This window comes from Anolis sagrei, chromosome 4 (assembly GCF_037176765.1).
Source record: "Anolis sagrei isolate rAnoSag1 chromosome 4, rAnoSag1.mat, whole genome shotgun sequence".
Lineage (NCBI taxonomy): Eukaryota > Metazoa > Chordata > Lepidosauria > Squamata > Dactyloidae > Anolis > Anolis sagrei.
The window spans coordinates 245,422,790-245,444,954 of NC_090024.1; the positions used below are offsets into that span (position 1 = coordinate 245,422,790).

Sequence of the window (22,165 nt, forward strand, 5' to 3'; positions counted from 1 at the left end):
TGCCGTGCCTAAGAATTCCATTATTTTGAGCATATCGGTACGTTTTCAAATTGTTTTGACTGTTTTAGATGATTTCAAGTTCCTTAAATCAATGTTACCCAGAGATTTTGTCATGTAGGATGCACTAGAAAGATTGTAATAAATAAAATCTATATAAATAAAAATGCAATGTTCGTTTGGATTAACAGAACTCAAAAACCATCAAATTTGGCAGCAAGACACTTATGAACCCAAGGAGTGACCATCACTCAAAAATATTGATTTTGTCATTTGGGAGTTGTAGTTTCTGGGATTTATAGTTAACCTACAATCGAAGAGCATTCTGAACTCCAGCAATGATGGCATTGAACCAAACTTGGCACACAGAACTCCCATGACCAACAGAAAACACTAGAAGGGTTTGGTGGGCATTGACCTTGAGTTCTGGAGTTGTAGTTTACCTACATCCAGAGAGCACTGAGGACTCAAACAATGATGGATCTGGACCAAACTTGGCATGAATACACAATATGCCCAAATATGAACACAGATGGAGTAATTACAACTCCCTTGACATTTGGGAGTTGTAATTACTGGAATTTATAGTTCACCTACAATCAAAGAGCATTCTGAATCCCTACCAATGATAGAATGGGGCCAAACTTTCCATACAGAACCCCCATGACTAACAGAAAATACTGTGCTTTCTGGTGGTCTTTGGTGAACCTTCTGACACCCCCCCGCGAGCCCTCCCCCAGGGGTCCCGACACCCAGGTTGAGAACTGCTGCCTTAAGGCCATTCAATCCAACTCCCTTCATCAGGGCAAGAAAACATAATCAAAGCCCTCCTGACAAAGAGCCACCCAGCCACAGATATAGATAGATTCACACACACACAGATATAGTCTCATAGATTTGAAAGGGACCCCTAAAGGACAATGATATGTTGCATATTCCAGAGTAGGCAAGGCAGGCAAACAACAAGAAATATTGTTTACCCACAAGCATAAAAGAAATTACATATGTTAGAAACCAACACTTTCTCATTACTTTATTTTCCAGACTGGGCCACAGCAATGCCTGGCAGGGGACAGCTAGTCTATATAAATAAAAATGAAATGTTTGTTTATGGGATTTACATAACTCAAAAAGCACTGGACAAATTGACACAAATTTGGACACAAGACACCTATCAGGCCAACAAGTGACCATGACTCATAAAAACACTGAAAAACACAATGGAAGGGACCTAAAAAGCCAAAAAAGCAAAAAGACGCTATAGCACATGTGCAAAAACAACTCCCCCTGGCAAACAAAACACACAATAGCATATCCACACTCTCTTCCGGACTACAGTTCCCAGCATTCCCTAGACCAGGCCCTTTAGGAGAGGAGGATGATCCAAATGCACTGCTTCCAAGATGCAAGCTTTCATCTCCTTGGATTTCTTTGAGAGCATCCCAATCCCTGCATATTTCCAAATTCCTATTCCTGGACTGCAACTCCCAGCAAGCCTCCAGATAGATAAGATAGATAGATAGATAGATAGATAGATAGATAGATAGATAGATAGATAGATAGAGATTGATCAGGGGGACTGTTGGGAGTTGCAGTCCAAGAATAGGTAAAGAAGAAAGAAAGGGGAGAAAGAAGAAGGGAAAGAAAAAAAAGGGGGGGAAGGAAGAGGAAGAGAAGGAAGGAGATAATGAAAGAAAGAAAGGGAAGGAAGGAGACAAAGAAAGGAGGAGAGAAAGAAGGAGGGAGGGTTGGTCACAGCCGATGGCCGACAAACTCTGTTTGGAGGCCTGAAAGTCCACTGGATCTTAATTCACATCACCCAAACAACCCCCATTACCGAAGGCTTTCATGGCTGGAATCACTAGGTTGTTGTGGGTTTTTTCGGGCTATATGGCCATGTTCTAGCGGCATTTTCTCCTGACGTTTCACCTGCATCTATGGCAAGCATCCTCACTACCTCTGAGGATGCTTGCCATAGATGCAGGCAAAACGTCAGGAGAAAATGCCTCTAGAACATGGCCATATAGCCCGAAAAAACCCACAACAACCTAGTAACCCACATTACCATCTTGCAAGTGTCGGTGCTCTTTTAGCTATCTCCCGAACCAGTACAGACTCTGAAATCTGATTTTTTTTTCCCCCAGCGTTTGCAATGTTTATGCTAGGAAGGAGAAAAAACAACAGTGCCGAAATCTGCAACAGATCGGGTTGATGGAAACTTCTGGGTCTTTGTGAGCACACATTTTTGGGGGGAGTGTGTTTGTTTGTCTCCCCAGGGAGCGCCTGTTTGTCGGAGGGGAACCAGGAACAACAGGAGCCACAAGTAGTTTGGCGTCTGCAGCAGCGCCTGACGTGCGCGTCACACTCCAGTGCTGGGGAGCCGGGCGAAGAAAAAGAAACGCACTGCTTTGGAGGTGACATTTGCAGTTGGCTCATTACTCTTTTCAAAAGAGTTTGGCATCAAAGGGACAGCTTCAAACGACAAGCTCAGATGTGCATATGCAAGAGCTAATTAACAGCCAGGCAGGGAGGAGGAGGAGGAGATGGGAAGGGGCCCAGACTCAATGCGCTGCCACCAACAAGGCACACCGGTGCATGCTTCGCCCCTTCAATGGTCAAGAAAGTTGGGAACAGAAGTCCAAAATACCTGGAGGACCACAGGTTGAAGAGGCCTGCTCTAGGGCAGTTTGGTACTCCAGATCTTTTGGACAGCTCCCAGAATTTCAGGCCATTGGACTTGCTGAACTGGAGTCTTGTTAGAAATGGCACAGTAGAGCTGGAGATTTAGCACAGCTGGTAAATCATCAGCAATTGTAAGATCTCTCAACCAAAAGGTTGCAAGTACGAAGCCCCGGGTTGGCGTGAGCTGCCAAGTGTCAACCTAGCTCATTGTTTACCTAAGCAATTCAGAAACAGCTTTAGATGTGATTAGACAAATTGGGTACCGCTAAAATACCCCGCTCCATCTCCCCCATGGGGACTCGGGGCGGCTTACATGAGAACATGCCCATCAATACAATAAATACAGTATTACACAAAAACATAACAGAACCAAAAAATAAAATACATAAAATGCAAAAACCAATATAATAAACAACACAGCAATATAAAATCAAACATCAAAACAATTGTAAGATCTGTCAACCAAAAGGTTGCAAGTACAAAGCCTCGGGTTGGCGTGAGCTACCAATTGCCAGCCTAGCTCATTATTTACCTAAGCAATACAATTGGCAGGGCCAATTCAAGAATAAAATTTTAAACTGCTCTAGGGCAGTTTGGTACTCCAGATCTTTTGGACAGCTCTCATAATTTCAGGCCATTGGACTTGCGGAAACTGGAGTTTTGTTAGACAGAAATGGCCCAGTAGGGCAGGAGGTTTAGCACAGCTGGTAAATCATCAGCAATTGTAAGATCTCTCAACCAAAAGGTTGCAAGTACAAAGCCTCGGGTTGGCATGAGCTGCCAACTGTCAGCCTAGCTCATTGTTTACCTAAGCAATTCGGAAACAGCTTTAGATGTGATTAGACAAATTGGGTACCACTAAAATACCCCGCTCCATCTCCCCCATGGGGACTCGGGGCGGCTTACATGAGAACATGCCCATCAATATAATAAATACAGTATTACACAAAAACATAACAGAACCAAAAAATAAAATACACAAAATGCAAAAACCAATATAATAAACAACGCAGCAATATAAAATCAAACATCAAAACACAAAGGAATTTCACTGGGCAGGGCCAATTCAAGAATACAATTTTAAACTGCTCTAGGGCAGTTTGGTACTTTGGACAGCACTTTGGACAGCTCCCAGAATTCCAGCTGAACTGGAGTCTTGTTAGACAGAAATGACACAGTAGGGCCGGAAGTTTAGCACAGCTGGTAAATCATTAGCAGTTGTAAGATCTATGTATTGTCGAAGGCTTTCATGGCCAGAATCACTGGGTTGTTGTAGGTTTTTTTCGGGCTATAGGGCCATGTTCTAGAGGCATTCTCTCCTCACGTTTCGCCTGCATCTATGGCAAGCATCCTCAGAGGTTGTGTTCTTGCCATACATCAAGGGAACCACTGACTGCATAGGGAAGCTGATGAGGAAACACAACATACAAACTATTTACAGACCCACCAAGAAAATCCAACAAATGCTCCGTTCGGCAAAGGACAAGAGGGATCCTCTCACCTCTGCAAGAGTCTACCGTGTACCATGCAGCTGTGGACAAGTCTACACAGGGACCACCAAACGCAAAAATGCCCAAACACGAATCAAGGAACATGAAAGGCACTGCAGACTACTTCAACCAGAGAAGTCAGCCATAGCAGAGCACCTGATGAACCAACATGGACACAGCAGATTATTTGAGAACATAGAAATGCTGGACCACTCTCACAACCACCATGTCAGACTACACAGAGAAGCCATGGAAATCCACAAGAAGCATGTGGACAATTTCAACAGAAAGAAGGAAACCTTGAAAATGAACAAAATCTGGCTACCAGTATTAAAAAAAACTCTAAAATTACAACAGCACAACAACAGAGCGGAAACAAACAAGGACATCTAATCACCTCTCAACAAAAGATTGCTCCAGTAACTGTCAGGCCATCAAATGCTAATCAAGGTGGTCAGTTGAAACATTCACACCTAGCTCCAGCAGGCAAGAGTCCTTTGTCCCACCCTGGTCATTCCACAGATATATAAACCCCTTTTCCTACTTCCAACAGACCTCACAACCTCTGAGGATTCTTGCCATAGATGCAGGCAAAATGTCAGGAGAGAATGCCTCTAGACCATGACCATATAGCCCGAAAAAGCCTACAACAACCCAGATCAGAAAATGGTGGGCAACCAAAAGGAAGGAGAAAGTCCACACGGCTCTTCGTCATAGAGGATAGAGCAACAGCACCCCCTGGACTCGAGCCCAACCTTCCATGGCATCTCCTTCTGTTCTGTCTGTCTGTGTATTATCTATACAAAGCGGCATTGAATGTTTGTCGTATATATGTACTGTGATCCACCCTGAGTGGGTGAGAAGGGCGGAATATAAATAAAGTGTTGTTGTTATTATTATTATTGTTGTTGTTATTGTTATTATTTCTAGTCATAGAAAACATGCTGTTTGATGAACATGGGGTATATTGATAGTACCTGGGTAATGACTGTGAATGCCATGATGCAATACCTAAAAGGTGTGGTAATGGCTGAATTGTAACCACGAGACCCTTGATCATCCCTACCTTCGTGCTCCTTCTCGGAGGTCCCCACCTTCTTGATTTTCTTCGGGGACTTCATGAAGAGCGGGAAGATGGTCCTCAAGCCCAGAATGTCCACGAACTTGTGGCAGTTGTCCGCCCCTTCAGGCCCAATCATGGCATGGTCCAACACTTTCAAGGCGCTGCTCCTGGAAATTTTCTTCTCCCTGAGGAAATAAAGAAGAATGAATGAATGATTAATGTTCATTAATTTGGGGGTATATTGAACCACATGTCCTTTGCCACAAGAGCAAAAATTCATGATGTGGCTTCATGGAAAGACGAACAAGTCACAAAGTCCAGAAGATAAGCTTCAGAAGAAAAATGGGACCTCAGGCATCTTAAACCTCATTCCTTCCACCCTAACGACCAAACAGATTCTTTTGCACCATATCAGCCTCCAGAGAATTAGCAATGTATTTACATATTAAAATAGCTATATCCTGCTACACAGCACAGGATCGTTGGGAAACTTACAGTAAAGGTAATTTAATTATGAAATTATGAATTACAATGTAAAAAACACAGAAAAAAGGAGATGAATAAAATTACAAGAATGGGCACGGATACTATTCATTTCTTTATTTATTTACAGTATTATATTCTGCCCTTCTCACCCCACAGGGGACTCAGAGTAGAATACAACGTACATATACATGGCAAATGTTCAATGCCATAGACACACAACATATGTAGACAGACACACAGAGGCTATTTAACATTCCAGCATTTTTCATGAGGGTATTCTAGCCACCAGGGGAGTTGTTGCTTCACCGTCCATTTGTGACACTAATGAAGTACATCCTCATTCTTTGCATGCTTGCTGAAGATTTTTATGGCGTTGTAAATTAAGCCTCCCCACATAAGTGGTACCTAAATTTCCTACTTGACAGATGCAACTGTCTTTCGGGTGGCAAAGGTCGACACAAATTGGTCGAAAGTTTACTCCGGCCCTGGCTGGCTTAGAACTCATGACCTTTTGATCAGTAGTGATCTTAATGCAGCTGACTCCCAGCCATCTGCACTAGAGTCCCGGTACTAAAAAAATAAAATACCTGGGAGGAACAATACCAAAAAAACAGGAGCAGGATTCAAAACAATCTTGACAGATTAAAGAGATGGGCCAAAACTAACAAAATGAAGTTTAACAGTGACAAATGCAAGAGACTCTACTTTGGCAGGAAAAATGAAATGCAAAGATACAAAATGGGGGGTGCCTGGCTCGAGAGCAGTACGTGTGAAAGATCTTGGGGTCCTCGTGGACAACAAGTTAAACATGAGCCAACAATGTGATGTGGCAGCAAAAAAAGCCAATGGGATTTTGGCCTGCATCAATAGGAGCCTAGTGTCTAGATCTAGGGAAGTAATGCTACCCCTCTATTCTGCTTTGGTTAGACCACATCTGGAATATTGTGTCCAATTCTGGGCACCACAATTCAAGAGAGATATTGACAAGCTGGAATGTGTCCAGAGGAGGGCGACTCAAATGATCAAGGGTCTGTAGAACAAGCCCTATGAGGAGCGGCTTAAGGAGCTGGGCATGTTTAGCCTGAAGAAAAGAAGGCTGAGAGGAGACATGATAGCCATGTATAAATATGTGAGAGGAAACCACAGGGAGGAGGAGGGAGCAAGCTTGTTTTCTGCTTCCCTGGAGACTAGGACGTGGAACAATGGCTTCAAACTACAAGAGAGGAGATTCCATCTGAATATGAGGAAGAACTTCCTGACTGTGAGAGCCGTTCAGCAGTGGAACTCTCTGCCCCGGAGTGTGGTGGAGGCTCCTTCTTTGGAAGATTTAAACAGAGGCTGGATGGCCCTCTGCCAGGGGTGATTTGAATGCAATATTCCTGCTTCTTGGCAGAATGGGGTTGGACCGGATGGCCCAGGAGGTCTCTTCCAACTCTTTGATTCTATGATTCATGTCCAAACAGGGATTCGAACCCTGACTTCCAGAGTCAAGAGTCCAACATGGCACAATACCGTCTCGCTCAGATCCACTCTATTGTGAGCCACAGGGAGGAGGAGGGAGCAAGCTTGTTTTCTGCTTCCCTGGAGACTAGGACGCAATGGAACAATGGCTTCAAACTACAAGAGAGGAGATTCCATCTGAACATGAGGAAGAACTTCCTGACTGTGAGAGCTGTTCAGCAGTGGAACTCTCTGCCCCAGAGGGAGTGTGGTGGAGGCTCCTTCTTTGGAAGCTTTTAAACAGAGGCTGGATGGCCATCTGTCAGGGGTGATTTGAATGCAATATTCCTGCTTCTTGGCAGAATGGGGTTGGACTGGATGGCCCAGGAGGTCTCTTCCAACTCTTTGATTCTATGATTCTATTAGTTGTTTTCTTGGTAATACTGGTTGAGAAGAGTTCTACCATTGCCTTCCTCTGAGGCTGAATGAATGTGACTCTCCAAGGTCACCCAGAGGGTTTCCATGTCCAAACAGGGATTCGAACCCTGACCTCCAGAGTCGGAGGCCAGCATGACACAATACCGTCTCACTCAGATCTAATCTATTGTGAGTCATAACAGGTTTTAGATCCAAATGATGCAGTGGTTCCCGCCTCTCCAGACCAATAACTGTACATTTTGTCCCCTGCGAAGGGCTGCATCTGTGTTACATGACAAGGGCTGCGCCTGGGAACAAGATGTCCTGGAGTGGGTCTTGTTCTTCACTGACCTTCTGTGCCGGACACAGAGCGGTTTGTGTGTGTGTGTGTGTGTGTTTTGTGCTGAAGCCTCCCTCCTTAAACGGGCAACGAAGAAGAAGAGGAATGGAGCGCAATGGCTGTGTCAAGGGGAAAAACAGGCCTTATCGATCGGCTAATCATGCTTCATATTTCTTGCACTGACAGCTACATGTGTGTGCAAGGGAAAGGACAACGAAGGAGAGCGGGAGAAACAACACTCGCAAGCCCGATAATGCAGGAGTCTGCTTTGCGCTGTCATCTCTAGTGCGCGGTCCTCAGAAACGGTGCTTTCCTTATTATTCCAGCTTTTTATCAAGCAAGAATTGGTGCTCAAGGCAAGACTCATTCCTCCCCTGGCTGGAGCCCTTTCCACACCATTCTCATACTAAAAATATAAAAGTAGCCCTTGTTACACCAGGCTTAGGTTGCGCTAATAAATTCTCCAGCCACAAGAATACAAAATGCATAATTGCCTAACTTCTACCACAAACCCTTTTCTCTCTTTCTATCCACTTAAGGTGATTGTGGCAATCGTCTCCAATGCTTTTGCCTTTTCTTACAGGGAAAGTGAATTGTCCAGTTGGATCTCGCTGTTCGCTCAACTGCGCCATATTGCTGGATCCACGATGAATGCACATAATTAGTATCATAATTTCAAGCATTTGTCTGTCTTATTATTGTATAGAAATCCACAAACCCAACCAGATGAAATCTCCAAAAATGGCACAGGTTGAGCATCCCTTATTCAAAATGCTTTGGGATTTCAGATTTAGGAATATTTGCCTGTAAACAATGTGATTTTTTTTTTTACCGGGTTGTTGTCGGTTTTTTCAGGCTATATGGCCATGTTCGAGAAGCATTTTCTCCTAATGTTTCGCCTGCATCTGTGGCAAGCATCCTCACAACCTCTGAGGTGCCTGCCATAGATGCAGGTGAAACGTCAGGAGAAAATGCCTCTAGAACATGACCATATAGCCTGAAAAAACCTACAACAACCCGGTGTAGTAATGGTGAGGCCATGGACCATATTTTCATTCATGGGGACCACTGGTGGTTCATGGATCACAGGTTGGGAACCACTGTTAGACCAACTAACTACCATGGTTCTTTGCTAAGGAATCTATGATTTGTAATTTGGTGAGGAACTGGCCCTGTTTGTCAAAGATGGCTAAGGCCTTATATGAGAATAACTGCAAGGATTCCATAGCACTGAATCACAGCAGTTAAAAGTGGTGTCAAACTAAATTAATTCTACTGTAACACAGGAGGATCCAGCCTTCAAGGGGTTCCTAGTGAAAGAGCCACACTCCTTGCCCATTTCCACCATTGGTCAGACCACATCTGGAATACTGTGTCGAATTCTGGGCACCACCATTGAAAGGCGATGTTGACAAACTGGAATGTGTCCAGAGAAGGATGATTAAAATGATCAAGGGACTGGAGAACAAGCCCTATGAGGAGAAGCTTAAAGAACTGGGCATGTTTAGCCTGAAGAAGAGAAGGCTGAGAGGAGATATGATAGCCATGTATAAATATGTGAGAGGAAGCCACAGGGGGAGGAGGGAGCAAGCTTGTTTTCTGCTTCCTTGGAGACTAGGACGCAAGGGAACAATGGCTTCAAACTACAAGAGAGGAGATTCCATCTGAGCATTAGGAAGAACTTCCTAACTGTGAGAGCCATTAAGCAGTGGAACTCTCTGTCCTGGAATGTGGTGGAGGCTCCTTCTTTGGAGGCATTTAAACAGAGGCTGGATGGCCATCTGTCGGGGGCGCTTTGAATGTGATTTTCCTGCTTCTTGGCAGAATGGGGTTGGACTGGCAGAAAAAAACAAAATGCAAAGATACAGAATGGGGGATGCCTGGCTCGAGATCAGTACGTGTGAAAAAGATCTTGGAGTCCTCGTGGACAACAAGTTAAACATGAGCCAACAATGTGATGTGGCGGCAAAAAAAAAGCCAATGGGATATTGGCCTGCATCAATAGGAGCATAGTGTCTAGATCTAGGGAAGTAATGCTACCCCTCTATTCTGTTTTGGTTAGACCACTTTACCTGGAATATTGTGTCCAATTCTGGGCACCACAATTCAAGAGAGATATTGACAAGCTGGAATGTGTCCAGAGGAGAGTGACTAAAATGATAAAAGGTCTGGAGAACAAGCCCTATGAGGAGCGGCTTAACGAGCTGGGCATGTTTAGCCTGAAGAAGAGAAGGCTGAGAGGGGATATGATAGCCATGTATAAATATGTGAGAGGAAGCCACAGGGAGGAGGGAGCAAGCTTGTTTTCTGCTTCCCTGGAGACTAGGACGCAATGGAACAATGGCTTCAAACTACAAGAGAGGAGATTCCATCTGAACATGAGGAAGAACTTCCTGACTGTGAGAGCTGTTCAGCAGTGGAACTCTCTGCCCTGGAGTGTGGTGGAGGCTCCTTCTTTGGAAGCTTTTAAACAGAGGCTGGATGACCATCTGTCGGGGGTGCTTTGAATGCGATTCTCCTGCTTCTTGGCAGAATGGGGTTGGACTGAATGGCCCATGAGGTCTCTTCCAACTCTTTGATTCTATGAGTCTATGATTCCAACTCTAGATTCTATGATTCTAAGTCCTGTTCCCTTCTTTGACACCTCCTCATGCATCTTCTCTTTTTCTCGATGCATGTGCAAAAACACCACACCATGTCTCCTCCCAATTCCAGCCTCATACGGCAAGGGCCTTGTTAGCGCATCGTCTTGATTTCCTGATTTTCCACAGCCGCTGCCAGCAGCAGGTGCGGACGGAAAGAAAAGCATCCCTTCCTGCTCAAAATGCTGCTGCAAACCACCGTGTTTGTAATCCACGCCAAGAAAACAAGAGGCGAGGAGAAGGAGGAGAAGGAAAAGGGGGTTTGAGAGCAAGCGGCGAGGCGTAGCTCCCAATTTGTTCAGACCTGAAACATTAACTGAAAGCTGAGCCGCTGCAAAGGGTGAGAGCTGGAACATGAGCAGATGAGAGGAAGAGGAGAGAATGAACACATCTTGGCAGCTTCTTCTGAGTCAATACTGATCCTTTCCAATCCAAGAGGAGATGTAAAGGCCAATACGACTCAGTAATACTGTGTGACCCCTTTCTTCCACTTGCATGTTTGTCTGGCATCTGGGGCTGCGTTCCCAAAGGCTTCGGGTGCCCATCTAAGGGAATCCAAGAAGGCAAAGGGATCTGGATCGCAGAGTGCCAAATAACAAGAATAACTATCATAACCACCGATTAGCTTTTGCACCAAATCTGCGACTCAGAACAGCTTTCAGATTGATGCAATACAGCTAAGACATACCAAAGAGGAACATCAAAATGGTATTCAACTAATAGCCACATCCAGAAGACTTAGGGTGCATCTACACTGCCGAATGAATGCAGTTTGACTTTCCTTTAGCTGCCATGGCTCTAGGAAGAGGAGGAAGGAGGGAGCCTGGGTCTAGTCTTTAGTGATTTCTGCAATAAACAGATTGGCATTTGGGAGGGCGTCCAAAAGGACTGCAACAGATGGCAAGGAGGTTAACAAAATGGCTGAGTGGCATTGCCTCTCCTCTGTGCCCAGTGGAAGCTTTTTGCCTAATTTTCTGATTAGTACTTTGCAATCAATGTCCTGATGCCATTGCTTCTGCAGTTCGGAGGCACTGGATGCTTTCATGTTCATGGACTCAGGTTTTCATCCAAAATATCCAGAGGCTGGGTGGACCGGGCAGTGGGGACATCCATCTGCTTACCCTGGATGGCGAGGCGCTACGCCCGTCATCATTGGTCAAGAGTCTGGGGGTCCTTTTGGACCCTCTGCTGAGGATGGAGGCCCAGGTCTCTCTCTGCCGTGAGCAGAACTGCCTTCTTTCTTTCACCTGCGGCAGGCTAGACGGCTGGCCCCCTCCCTGTCCAGGGACGACCTGGCTACGGTGATCCAGACCACGGTCATCTCAAGACTGGACTACTGTAACGCCCTCTCCATTGGCCTTCCTCTGTCGGTGATCCGGAAGCTCAAGTTGGTACAAAACGCAGCTGCTCGGCTTCTTGCGGGAATTCCGATGAGATGCCACATCACCCCAATCTTCCTGCAGCTGCATTGGTTACCCATTGAGCACCAGATCACTTTCAAAGGGATGGTACTCACCTTTAAGGCCTTTCATGGTCTGGGGCCAATGTATTTGAGGGACCGCCTCACCCCCTCCCAACCCCAGAGAGCCCTCCGTTCTGAGGACCAAGATCTATTGGAAGTCCCCAGTGTCAAGACCTTGCGTCTAACAGCAACCAGACGCAGAGCCTTCACAGCAGTGGCACCATCACTCTGGAATACTCTGCCACCTGAAGTCCGTGCCTTGCGGGACTTACCAGCTTTCTGCAGGGCATGTAAGACATACCTGTTTCGATAGGCTTTTAATGTTTGATACTGTTGTTTTTAAATTGTTTTAAATTGCTTTTAAATTGTGTTAGATTTTAGCTATTCTTGTAAGCCGCTCCGAGCCCCAGGGGAGTGGCCGCATATAAGTTTAAATTATATATATATATATATATATATATATATATATATATATATATATATATATATATATATATATGCATACACACACACACAAATAGTATTTGCAGATTCTCATTCCTTGTACTTGCAAATAATCAGAGTCATCAGTCACATGTAACACAGGCAGATACTCACGAAGAGTCACACAGGAGAGAGAAAGATGGAACCTTCCCTCCTCCTTATATAGCCACCTGCTGATAGGTCATCAGTAAGGGACACTGGCGGATGCAATTCCTTTGCAATAACCCTCACATGCTTTTGACTCAGCCTTTACCACACCCCTTAGGTATTGCATCATGACATTCACAGCCATTTCCCAGGTGCTATCAATATTCCACATGTTCAACAAACAGTATGTTTTCTATGATTAGAAATGCTTTGCCGTCGAGGACGTTGGGGTCCAGCGAAGAGCCAGCGGTCCTTCGCTGGACCCCACTCAATCCGAGTCCCTTCCCTTTGGAAGCAGCCCAGCAACAGACGGTAACCATGAGTGACCACAAGGTCGTGATCAAGAATGCGGATATGTCTGAAGAGATGCTGCAGGACTAGGTGGAGTGTGCCACCCAGACCTTGGAGAAGTACAATATCGAGAAGGATATCATTGCCCACATCAAGAAGGAGTTTGACAAGAAGTACAACCTAACTTGGCACTGCATTGTAGGAAAAACATTGGCAGCTATGTGACTCACGAGAGTCATCTACTTCTACCTGGGTCAAGTTGCCATCCTCATGTTCAAGTCCGGTTAGATAATGAGACTGTTTGACCCAAAATGCGTTTGGTGACGCTACAAACATGCTAATTCCAAATAGACTGATATCTTCGGTGTTATAGAATCATAGAATCATAGAATCAAAGAGTTGGAAGAGACCTCAAGGGCCATCCAGTCCAACCCCCTGCCAAGAAGCAGGAATATTGCATTCAAATCACCCCTGACAGATGGCCATCCAGCCTCCGTATCAAAGCTTCCAAAGAAGGAGCCTCCACCACACTCCAGGGCAGAGAGTTCCGCTGCTGAACGGCTCTCACAGTCAGGAAGTTCTTCCTCAGGTTCAGATGGAATCTCCTCTCTTGTAGTTTGAAGCCATTGTTCCACATCCTAATCTCCAAGGAAGCAGAAAACAAGCTTGCTCCCTCCTCCTCCCTGTGGCTTCCTCTCACATATTTATACATGGCTATCATATCTCCTCTCAGCCTTCTCTTCTTCAGGCTAAACATGCCCAGCTCCTTAAGCCGCTCCTCATAGGGCTTGTTCTCCAGACCCTTGATCACTTTAGTCACCTTCCTCTCGACACATTCCAGCTCGTCTTGAATTGTGGTGCCCAGAATTGGACACAATATTCCAGAAGGAGAAGGAGAAGGAGGAGAAGAGGAAGAAGAAGGAGAAGAAGAAGAAGAGGAAGAGGAGGAGGAGGAGGAGGAGGAGGAGGAGGAGGAGGAGGAGGGAGGGAAGGAGGGAGGGAGGGAGGAAGGGAGGAAGGAAGGAAGGAAGGTAGGAAGGAAGCAAGGAAGGAAGGAAGGAAGGAAGGAAGGAAGGAAGGAAGGAAGAAGTGCTTTGCCATTTCTATCAAACAAGTCTGACACACCTGGTTCAGATCATCCCTCAAAGTAGTCCCTGCCCCACTGTTCTTTGACCACTCCTTTCCTATCTCCTGTGTGCCCACCACAATTTTGCAAGTGGATTTTCAGGCGCCATGAAGAGCCCTGGGCTTGTGGAGGCTCGAACGCAGTAAGCATCTGCCAATCTCGATGGCATCAAAGAATATATTTGTAAGATATGAAGAGGAGAAGGTGAAGGAAAAGGGCTCCTCTCTTTGCTAAGCTTTGTACAGTGCGCTCTAATGAGGGAAGGCATGGGTCCATCTGAGGATTGTGCCCACCTGCTGGGCCACTGGGCCATAAATCACAGCAAGCGGCAGGGAGCCCTCCTTGAGATGGCAAAACAAAATTCCAGCGCAAGGATAGCAAAAGGTCAGGCCTGGCATGAATTAGTACTCTGGGCAGAGAGATGGGGGAGACGAGAACCATCTGGGTTTGCAAAGGAGGGAAAGAAGCAGGAAACTAGGTTCTTGTGGGTTTTTTCGGGCTATAGGGCCATGTTCTAGAGGCATTTTCTCCTGACGTTTCGCCTGCCTCTATGGCAAGCATCCTCAAGAGGCAGTGAGGCACAGCTTAACACCTCTCAACAGGGGAATTTCCCAGGCTCAGCCAGGCCTTCAAATGCTAATGAAGGTGGTCAGTTGAAACATTCACACCTAGCTCCAGCAGAGAAAGGCTCTTTGTCCCACCCCAGCCATTCCACAGATATATAAACCCATTCTCCTAGTTCCAACAGACCTCACTGCCTCTGAGGATGCTTGCCATAGATGCAGGCGAAACGTCAGGAGAAAATGCCTCTAGAACATGGCCCTATAGCCCGAAAAACCCATGAAAGCCTTCGACAATACATTAAGCAGAAAACTACGAGTGTTGAATAAAAAGTAATGCCTCCACCTTCATAACTCCTCAACAGATGGCAGTACTGATATGCAGCAGGTACTGGCTTGTTCAGTAGAGTCTCCTCTACAGTTCCATTTTGGTGTCACCCCAAAGGAGATTCATCAGAGAATGCAAGCTGTTTATGGTGATTGTGTTGATGTGAGTACTGTGAGTCGTTGGGCAAGTAAGTTTAAAGATGTTGAGGTGGGAAGATCTGACATGTGTGACAAAGTTGGTCGTCCTGTGACAACTACCACCGAGTTTCACAAGCAAAAGGTTGAAAGATTGATTCAGAACGATTGTCGTATCACTCAGAGAGAAATTTCAAACATAATTGGCATTTCACAAGAACGTGTGGGTCACATTATTGCTTTGCTTGGCTATCGGAAGATCAGTGCACAATAGGTTGTGGGAAGAGTGTCAACTTCTTCTGTGACGGCTTCAGAAAACTTGTTCATCGTTGGCAGAAATGTGGAAAAGTGACTAGTGGTAATTAAGGAGCACACTCTAAGGATTATTTCTACATTTGATTTATTAAAATATTCCCAACCAAACCTCAAGTAATGAAGGTGGAGGCATTACTTTTCATTCAACCCTCATACAGAACCTCCTTTGCTCGTCATGGCCGTCCCACCTGGAGAGGAGCATCACTAGGTCCCCATGGAAGGGCCTTTTGGCCTCAGAGCAGACCTTGCAGAGCTCAGCAGAGCTGCAAATTGATTTAGCCAGTGATAAGTGATGAATAGTCAGATATATATTGCCATCTTTTAAAATTAGGGTTGTTATTTATTGTATTAAGAGGGCTTTATGTCACCACTCTGAGATCTTCTGATTATTATTGTTGCCTTGTGCATGCAAGTCTGTTCTGATTGACAGCAACCCTGCCCTGGAGTTTTCTCAGCGTTATCTTGTCTTTTGCATGTTTACATTTTATTGTTTATGAATTACAAGCAAAAAATTAAAAAAATAAGTAGACATAATACAGGAACTGAAACTGTACAATTATAATAGTGTGGCAGATGCCTCGACTTGGGGGTTGGTACCCAAAAAGGGAGAAAACTACGCTGGTGTGCGGTTTGTTTACAAAGCAGGACCTCAAATGTCATTTGGTCTTTGCTTATAGAATCATAGAATCGAAGAGTTGGAAGAGACCTCCTGGGCCATCCAGTCCAACCCCTTTCTGCCAAGAAACAGGAATATTGCATTCAAATCACCCCTGACAGATGGTCATCCAGCCTCTGTTTAAAAGCTTCCAATGAAGGAGCCTCCACCACACTCTGGGGCAGAGAGTTCCACTGCTGAACGGCTCTCACAGTCAGGAAGTTCTTCCTCATGTTCAGATGGAATCTCCTCTCTTGTAGTTTGAAGATATTTGCATTTAAAGCAGGACCTCAAATGCTATTATCACTATAAGTCACTTCTGGTCACTTCTGGGGATCACAACCAGACACAGTGAAGACATCTGCCCTTGCACTATGCTACTCTGCTGCTGAGTACGCATGCCCAGGGTGGAACACATCTCACCACGCTAAAACAGTGGATGTGGCTCTTAATGAGACATGCCGCATTATCACGGGGTGTCTGCGCCCTACACCACTGGAGAAATTACACTGTCTAGCCGGTATTGCACCACCTGACATCTGCCAGGAAGTAGCAGCCAATAGTGAAAGGACCAAGGCAGAGACATCTCCAGCTCATCCCCTGTTTGGGTATCAGCCAGCACGAAATAGTTTTCTAAGATCTACAGAGACACTCGCTGGAACACCCCAGCAAGTGAGAGTCCAAAAGTGGCAGGCTCAACCCAGAACCTCAATCAGTGGCTGATACCAAATGAGAGACTTCCCCCTGGGCACACAGAAGACTGGGCGACTTGGAAGGCGCTGAACAGACTGCGCTCTGGCACCACGAGATACAGAGCCAACTTTCAGAAATGGGGCTACAAAGTGGAATCCACAACATGCGAGTGGGGAGAAGAGCAAACCACTGACCACTTGCTGCAATGCAACCTGAGCCCTGCCATATGCACAATGGAGGACCTCCTTGCGGCAACACCAGAGGCACTCCACGGGGCCAGATACTGGTCAAAGGACATTTAATCAACTACCAAGCTTGCAAACTTTGTCTTTTGTCTGTCTGTTTGTTCGTTTGTTAAAAAATGCAATGCAACTGTTTGGTCTGCTCCTGATACGATAAATAAATCACTGTAAGAACCAAGCCAGGGCAGGTGGTGGCCATGTTCAATCCCAGCCTATCAATTGCAGTTTATTCAGTTAATATATTTGTATTCATATCTTTGAGAGGCGAGTCAGACAAAAGGATATTGAAAGCAAACCGCAAACATTATAGATAACATATGAAACGGCTGCATTTCTCATTCTTGAGTGCTCTTGCTCTCCCAACTAAGAATCTGCATTGGATTGGATTTGGATATTTTCTGATATATATATATATATATATATATATATATATATATATATATATATATTCTGACTCAGCCCCTAGAAGTGGTAGTTCTAGAGATTTCAGGAGAGATAATGTTGTAGTTCAGCGTGTTGGTCGAGTTGCTACTCCTGGTAGCAGGGAGAACGGGTCTACTTTGGAGTCGGAAAGAGAACAGTAGTGTCAGCGCATTAGGGAAATCATTATGGCTCCAAGTGATACTGACACGTTTCCAGGCTTCTCCTATTGTGAGATGGGGGATGGGGAAGTGAGCAGAGGTGTAAAAAGGTGAGCCAGAGTCTGAGGGGGAATTACAAAGGAAGCGTATTCGGGAAATACTTGGTGGTGCAAGAGGATGAAGAATTCCTTGGTTTTGAAAGGAGTTCTGGGTCTGGGAGTGATATGGAAGAAGGGGAGGAATTAGATTGGACCCGTGTGCAATACATAAGGGACATCTGTAACTAACCCACCTCTAGTGAGGAGTTTGAGGGGTTCACTGGGGATGGGCAGCCAGGGGATTCTTGGCAGGATCTGAACCCTGACATGTATAAATATGTGAGAGGAAGCCACAGGGAGGAGGGAGCAAGCTTGTTTTCTGCTTCCTTGGAGACTAGGACGCAGAACAATGGCTTCAAACTACAAGAGAGGAGATTCCATCTGAACATGAGGAAGAACTTCCTGACTGTGAGAGCCGATCAGCAGTGGAACTCTCTGCCCCGGAGTGTGGTGGAGGCTCCTTCTTTGGAAGCTTTTAAGCAGAGGCTGGATGGCCATTTGTCAGGGGTGATTTGAATGCAATATTCCTGCTTCTTGGCAGAATGGGGTTGGACTGGATGGCCCATGAGGTCTCTTCCAACTCTTTGATTCTATGATTCTATAATCGTTGGCAGAGGTGGAGGGATGGGCACTCAGCTGCAGGTTTGGGGGCAGCTGAGAGTGATGACGAGAGGGTGGGGAGCTCATCAAGCTCTGAGGAAGAACTTTGAGATAAAAGGGGGTTCAGTTTGGACTATACTTCGCAGAAGGCAAAGTGTCTTTATTGGACATAATTCTTTGTGCTGCCAATTTTCAACCTTCGGTCCTGGGCTACAGCTTTGTGTGTTTCTGAACTCCTGTGATTCCAGCATTCCAGCCTTTGTTTACCAACGGATTGACCACGGACCGGTTTGACTACGCTTTTGGCTTCTCTGGACTTTGAACTTTAATATCTTTGTGACTGAAACATTTCTTAGTTTTGAAACCACGTTTTTCCTGCTTCTGTGACTGTGTTTTGATACCATTTCGATTTTCAAGCAGTTTGCTTCAGTTTTTGTTTAACCCGGATTATAAGGCAGCATTATAATCTGGTTTATATTTTTGTTTCTTGTAACGACTTCTTTTTGATGCCAAATCACTCCTGAGACCTTTAGCACTGAAGTTCAGTGCATTTTTGGTCCGTTTGTATGCAACAAAGCTGTGTTTGAACCTTTATTTTGTGTCTGGTATTGTTTAAGGCTTCTGGGTCCTGACAGATAATGAGGCCGTAAGCAGTTCTGATGGGTTGAGCCTAGGCTTCCATGCCTTTCCCACATTGCTGTAACTCAGTGGGCATTTAGACACAAAATCAAACACAAGGCTTGCAGTGTCAGCTGTATTCGGAGCCCGGTATAATAGCATCATTCGGCAACAAATTTAAGGCGTTACCTGTCGAGAGCGCTTACAAGAAAGTAACGCCACGGGTGCCATAATTATTCCACCTCCCGCTCATAAACATGCGCACGCTCCTGCCATTCCTCTCTTCCAACTGTCCTTCACCTCGGTGTCAATAGAGCAACAGGGTAAAAAAAAATACAGGCCAAGTTTTGGCATTTTTCAGGGCAGGTAATGGCATATCGATCAGCTTTTAGGCCGGAGGCAGGCAGCCGTTGCGTGGAATATTCATTGGGTTGAAGTGCGGTCTTCCCGAGATCAATACCTGCTTGACTGGACTGACTCGGGTTGATTTCATTTGAAATATTTATTCTACCGGAGGGCAAGCGGTTCGTCTTAGTCTCATTTGGAGCACGAGGGTGTTTCTCTTGGATGGGAAATTGATGCAAAGGTGCCAGAAATTGAGAGCCTCACCCAACAAAGACTTTTGGGAAGGGCAGTTCTCAAATGCACGAGGCCACCAAAGCAAAGGCAGCTCCGTCACCCTCAATGAAAACTTTGGCTTTAGTATTGTGCCATTGCTGGGTTGGATTGATATATCAGGCTCAGACACAAGGGAGGAAGGGTTTCAAATTAAAGGATTCTGTCAGTGAATTACAACCTGTGTTTACCTGTGTATATCTTGTTATATGGATTTTAATTGTGTTGTATTTTATCTCTGTTTGAAATACGTTGTTCCCTGTCTTAAGCCACAAGGAAAGGAGGGTAATATATTGATTATTATTATTATTATTATTATTATTATTATTATTATTATTTAGCTGTACCCACCACGTGTTGTTGTGCCCAAACTTCCCTCCCTCTTTCTCTTCTTTCTTTCTTTCTTTCTTTCTTTCTTTCTTTCTTTCTTTCTCCCTCCCTCCCTCCCTCCCTCCCTCCCTCCCTCCCTCCCTCCCTCCCTCCCTTCCTTCCTTCCTTCTTTCTTTCTCCCTTCCTTCCTTCCTTCCTTCCTTCCTTCCTTCCTTCCTTCCTTCCTTTCTTTCTCCCTTCCTCCCTCCCTCCCTCCCTCCCTTCCTCCCTTCCTTCCTCCCTCCCTCCCTCCCTCCCTTCCTTGGAGTGCAATGGAGTGTTCTTCTCTGGAAGTCCTTAAGCAGAGGCTGGATGTCCATCAGAGAATCATAGAATCCTAGAGTTGGAAGAGACCTCATGGGCCATACAGTCCAACCCCATTTTGCTAGGAAGCAGGAAAATTGCATTGAAAGCACCCCTGACAGATGGCCATCCAGCCTCTGTTTAAAAGCTTCCAAAGAAGAAGCCTCCACCACACTGCGGGGCAGAGAGTTCCACTGCTGAACGGCTCTCACAGTCAAGAAGTTCTTCCTCATGTTCAGATGGAATCTCCTTTCTTGTAGTTTGCAGCCATTGTTCCATTGCGTCCTAGTCTCCAAGGAAGCAGAAAACAAGCTTGCTCCCTCCTCCTCCCTGTGGCTTCCTCTCACGTATTTATACATGGCTATCATATCTCCTCTCAGCCTCCTCTTCTTCAGGCTAAACATACCCAGCTCCTTAAGCCGCTCCTCATAGGACTTGTTCTCCAGACCCTTGATCATTTTGGGAAGGTTCTGATTGTGTTTTTCTGCATACACTGAATGGCCCTGGAGTCTCTTCCAACTCTATGATTGTAACTAGAGATTGTCTGTTGGGTCGGACTGAAATATGCAGGCCCCCTTCTGCCATGCACAAAGACACAATCCAAGCCCTCCCAACAGATGCCCTTCCAGCCTGTGTTTTAGAGGCTACAAGTGAAACATGGAGCTGGGATTAACCTTGAAACTGAGCAGGAAGGCAAATATAATAAACACCAACTTTGGCAAAAGGAACAATTCAGTTCAGAACAGCTTTCAGTCCACCCTACTCACATCAGTGTCCAAGGTGGATAATGTGAAATTCAGAATTATGCGGAGCAAGTGCACACGAGCGATACCTAATTCTTTTCTGGAGCATATGTGACCAGCTTGTGTTTAAGAATCTGCTTGTAGATGTGGTTGTTTCTCAGATTCCTGGCACTGTGCGGAGTCAGAGTATTGACGGGGTGCTCCGGGGCACAGAATATTGCAGTTGCTGCATTTCTGGCCTAACACAAACAACACAGCTCAGCAAGCCACACAGGTCAGGAGGAGACATCAACTATTGACGAGATGGATTTATCAGGCAAGCTAAGGGCACATCTATATGGCAACGCAACCTGGGGCTGGCCTGAAGCATCTCTGAAAGGAGGGTGTACGGAGGAAGGAGCACGCTTGTTTGCTCTTGCTTCAGAGACTAGGACACAACGGAGCAATGGATTCAAACTGCAGGAAATGATCCCTCGTAGCCCGAGGATGATGGTCCTCCAAGTGCAGTGTCTTCGTGGTGGGTCCATAGGTGACCGTGGCGCCCTATTCTTGACCTGCATCTTCTCCAGCAGTGAGGGCATCAGTTTCCAGACAGAAGGTGGTCCTGGTCAGGGTTGGCTTGACATGTCTTCCTCTTGGCACTTTTCTCCCTTTTGCCCTCCATTTGTGCCTCTTCAAATTCTACAGCACTGCTAGTCACAGCTGACCTCCAGCTGGAGAACCCAAGGGCTAAGGCTTCCCAGTTCTCTGTGTCTATGCCACAGTTTTTAAGGTTGGCTTTCAGCCCATTTTTAAATGTCTTTTCTGGAGTATAAAAACTGGGTTGTTGTAGGTTTTTTGGGCTATATGGCCATGTTCTAGAAGCATTCACTCCTGACATTTCTACTGCATCTATTGTAAGCATCCTCAGAGGTTGTGAGGTCTGTTGGAAACTAGGAAAATTGGGTTTATATATCTGTGGAAATTCCAGGGAAGGAGAAAGAACTCTTGTCTGTTGAAGGTTGGTGTGAATGTTTCGATTGTGTCCAGAGGAGGGTGATTAAAATGATCAAGGGTCTGGAGAACAAGCCTTATGAGGAGAGGCTTAAGGAGCTGGGCATGAAGAAGAGAAGGCTGAGAGGAGACATGATGATAGCCATGTAGAAATATGTGAGAGGAAGCCACAGGGAGGAGGGAGCAAGCTTCCTTTCTGCTTCCCTGGAGACTAGGGCGCAATGGAGGAATGGCTTCAAACTACAAGAGAGG

The 22,165-nt window shown here is 45.5% G+C and overlaps 1 protein-coding gene and 1 pseudogene across 1 annotated transcript in view; one reads left to right on the plus strand and one right to left on the minus strand.

Annotated features, from left to right (window-relative positions):
* Window positions 1–22,165, minus strand: part of CTNNBL1 (catenin beta like 1) — a 209,361-nt gene that overhangs the window by 58,144 nt on the left and 129,052 nt on the right. The window contains exon 11 of the mRNA XM_067468297.1: window positions 5,236–5,417. Within this exon, the coding sequence (XP_067324398.1) occupies window positions 5,236–5,417 (182 nt within the window). The remainder of the gene's footprint in view (window positions 1–5,235; window positions 5,418–22,165) is intronic.
* LOC132772547 (dynein light chain 1, cytoplasmic-like) lies at window positions 12,940–13,236 on the plus strand (annotated as a pseudogene).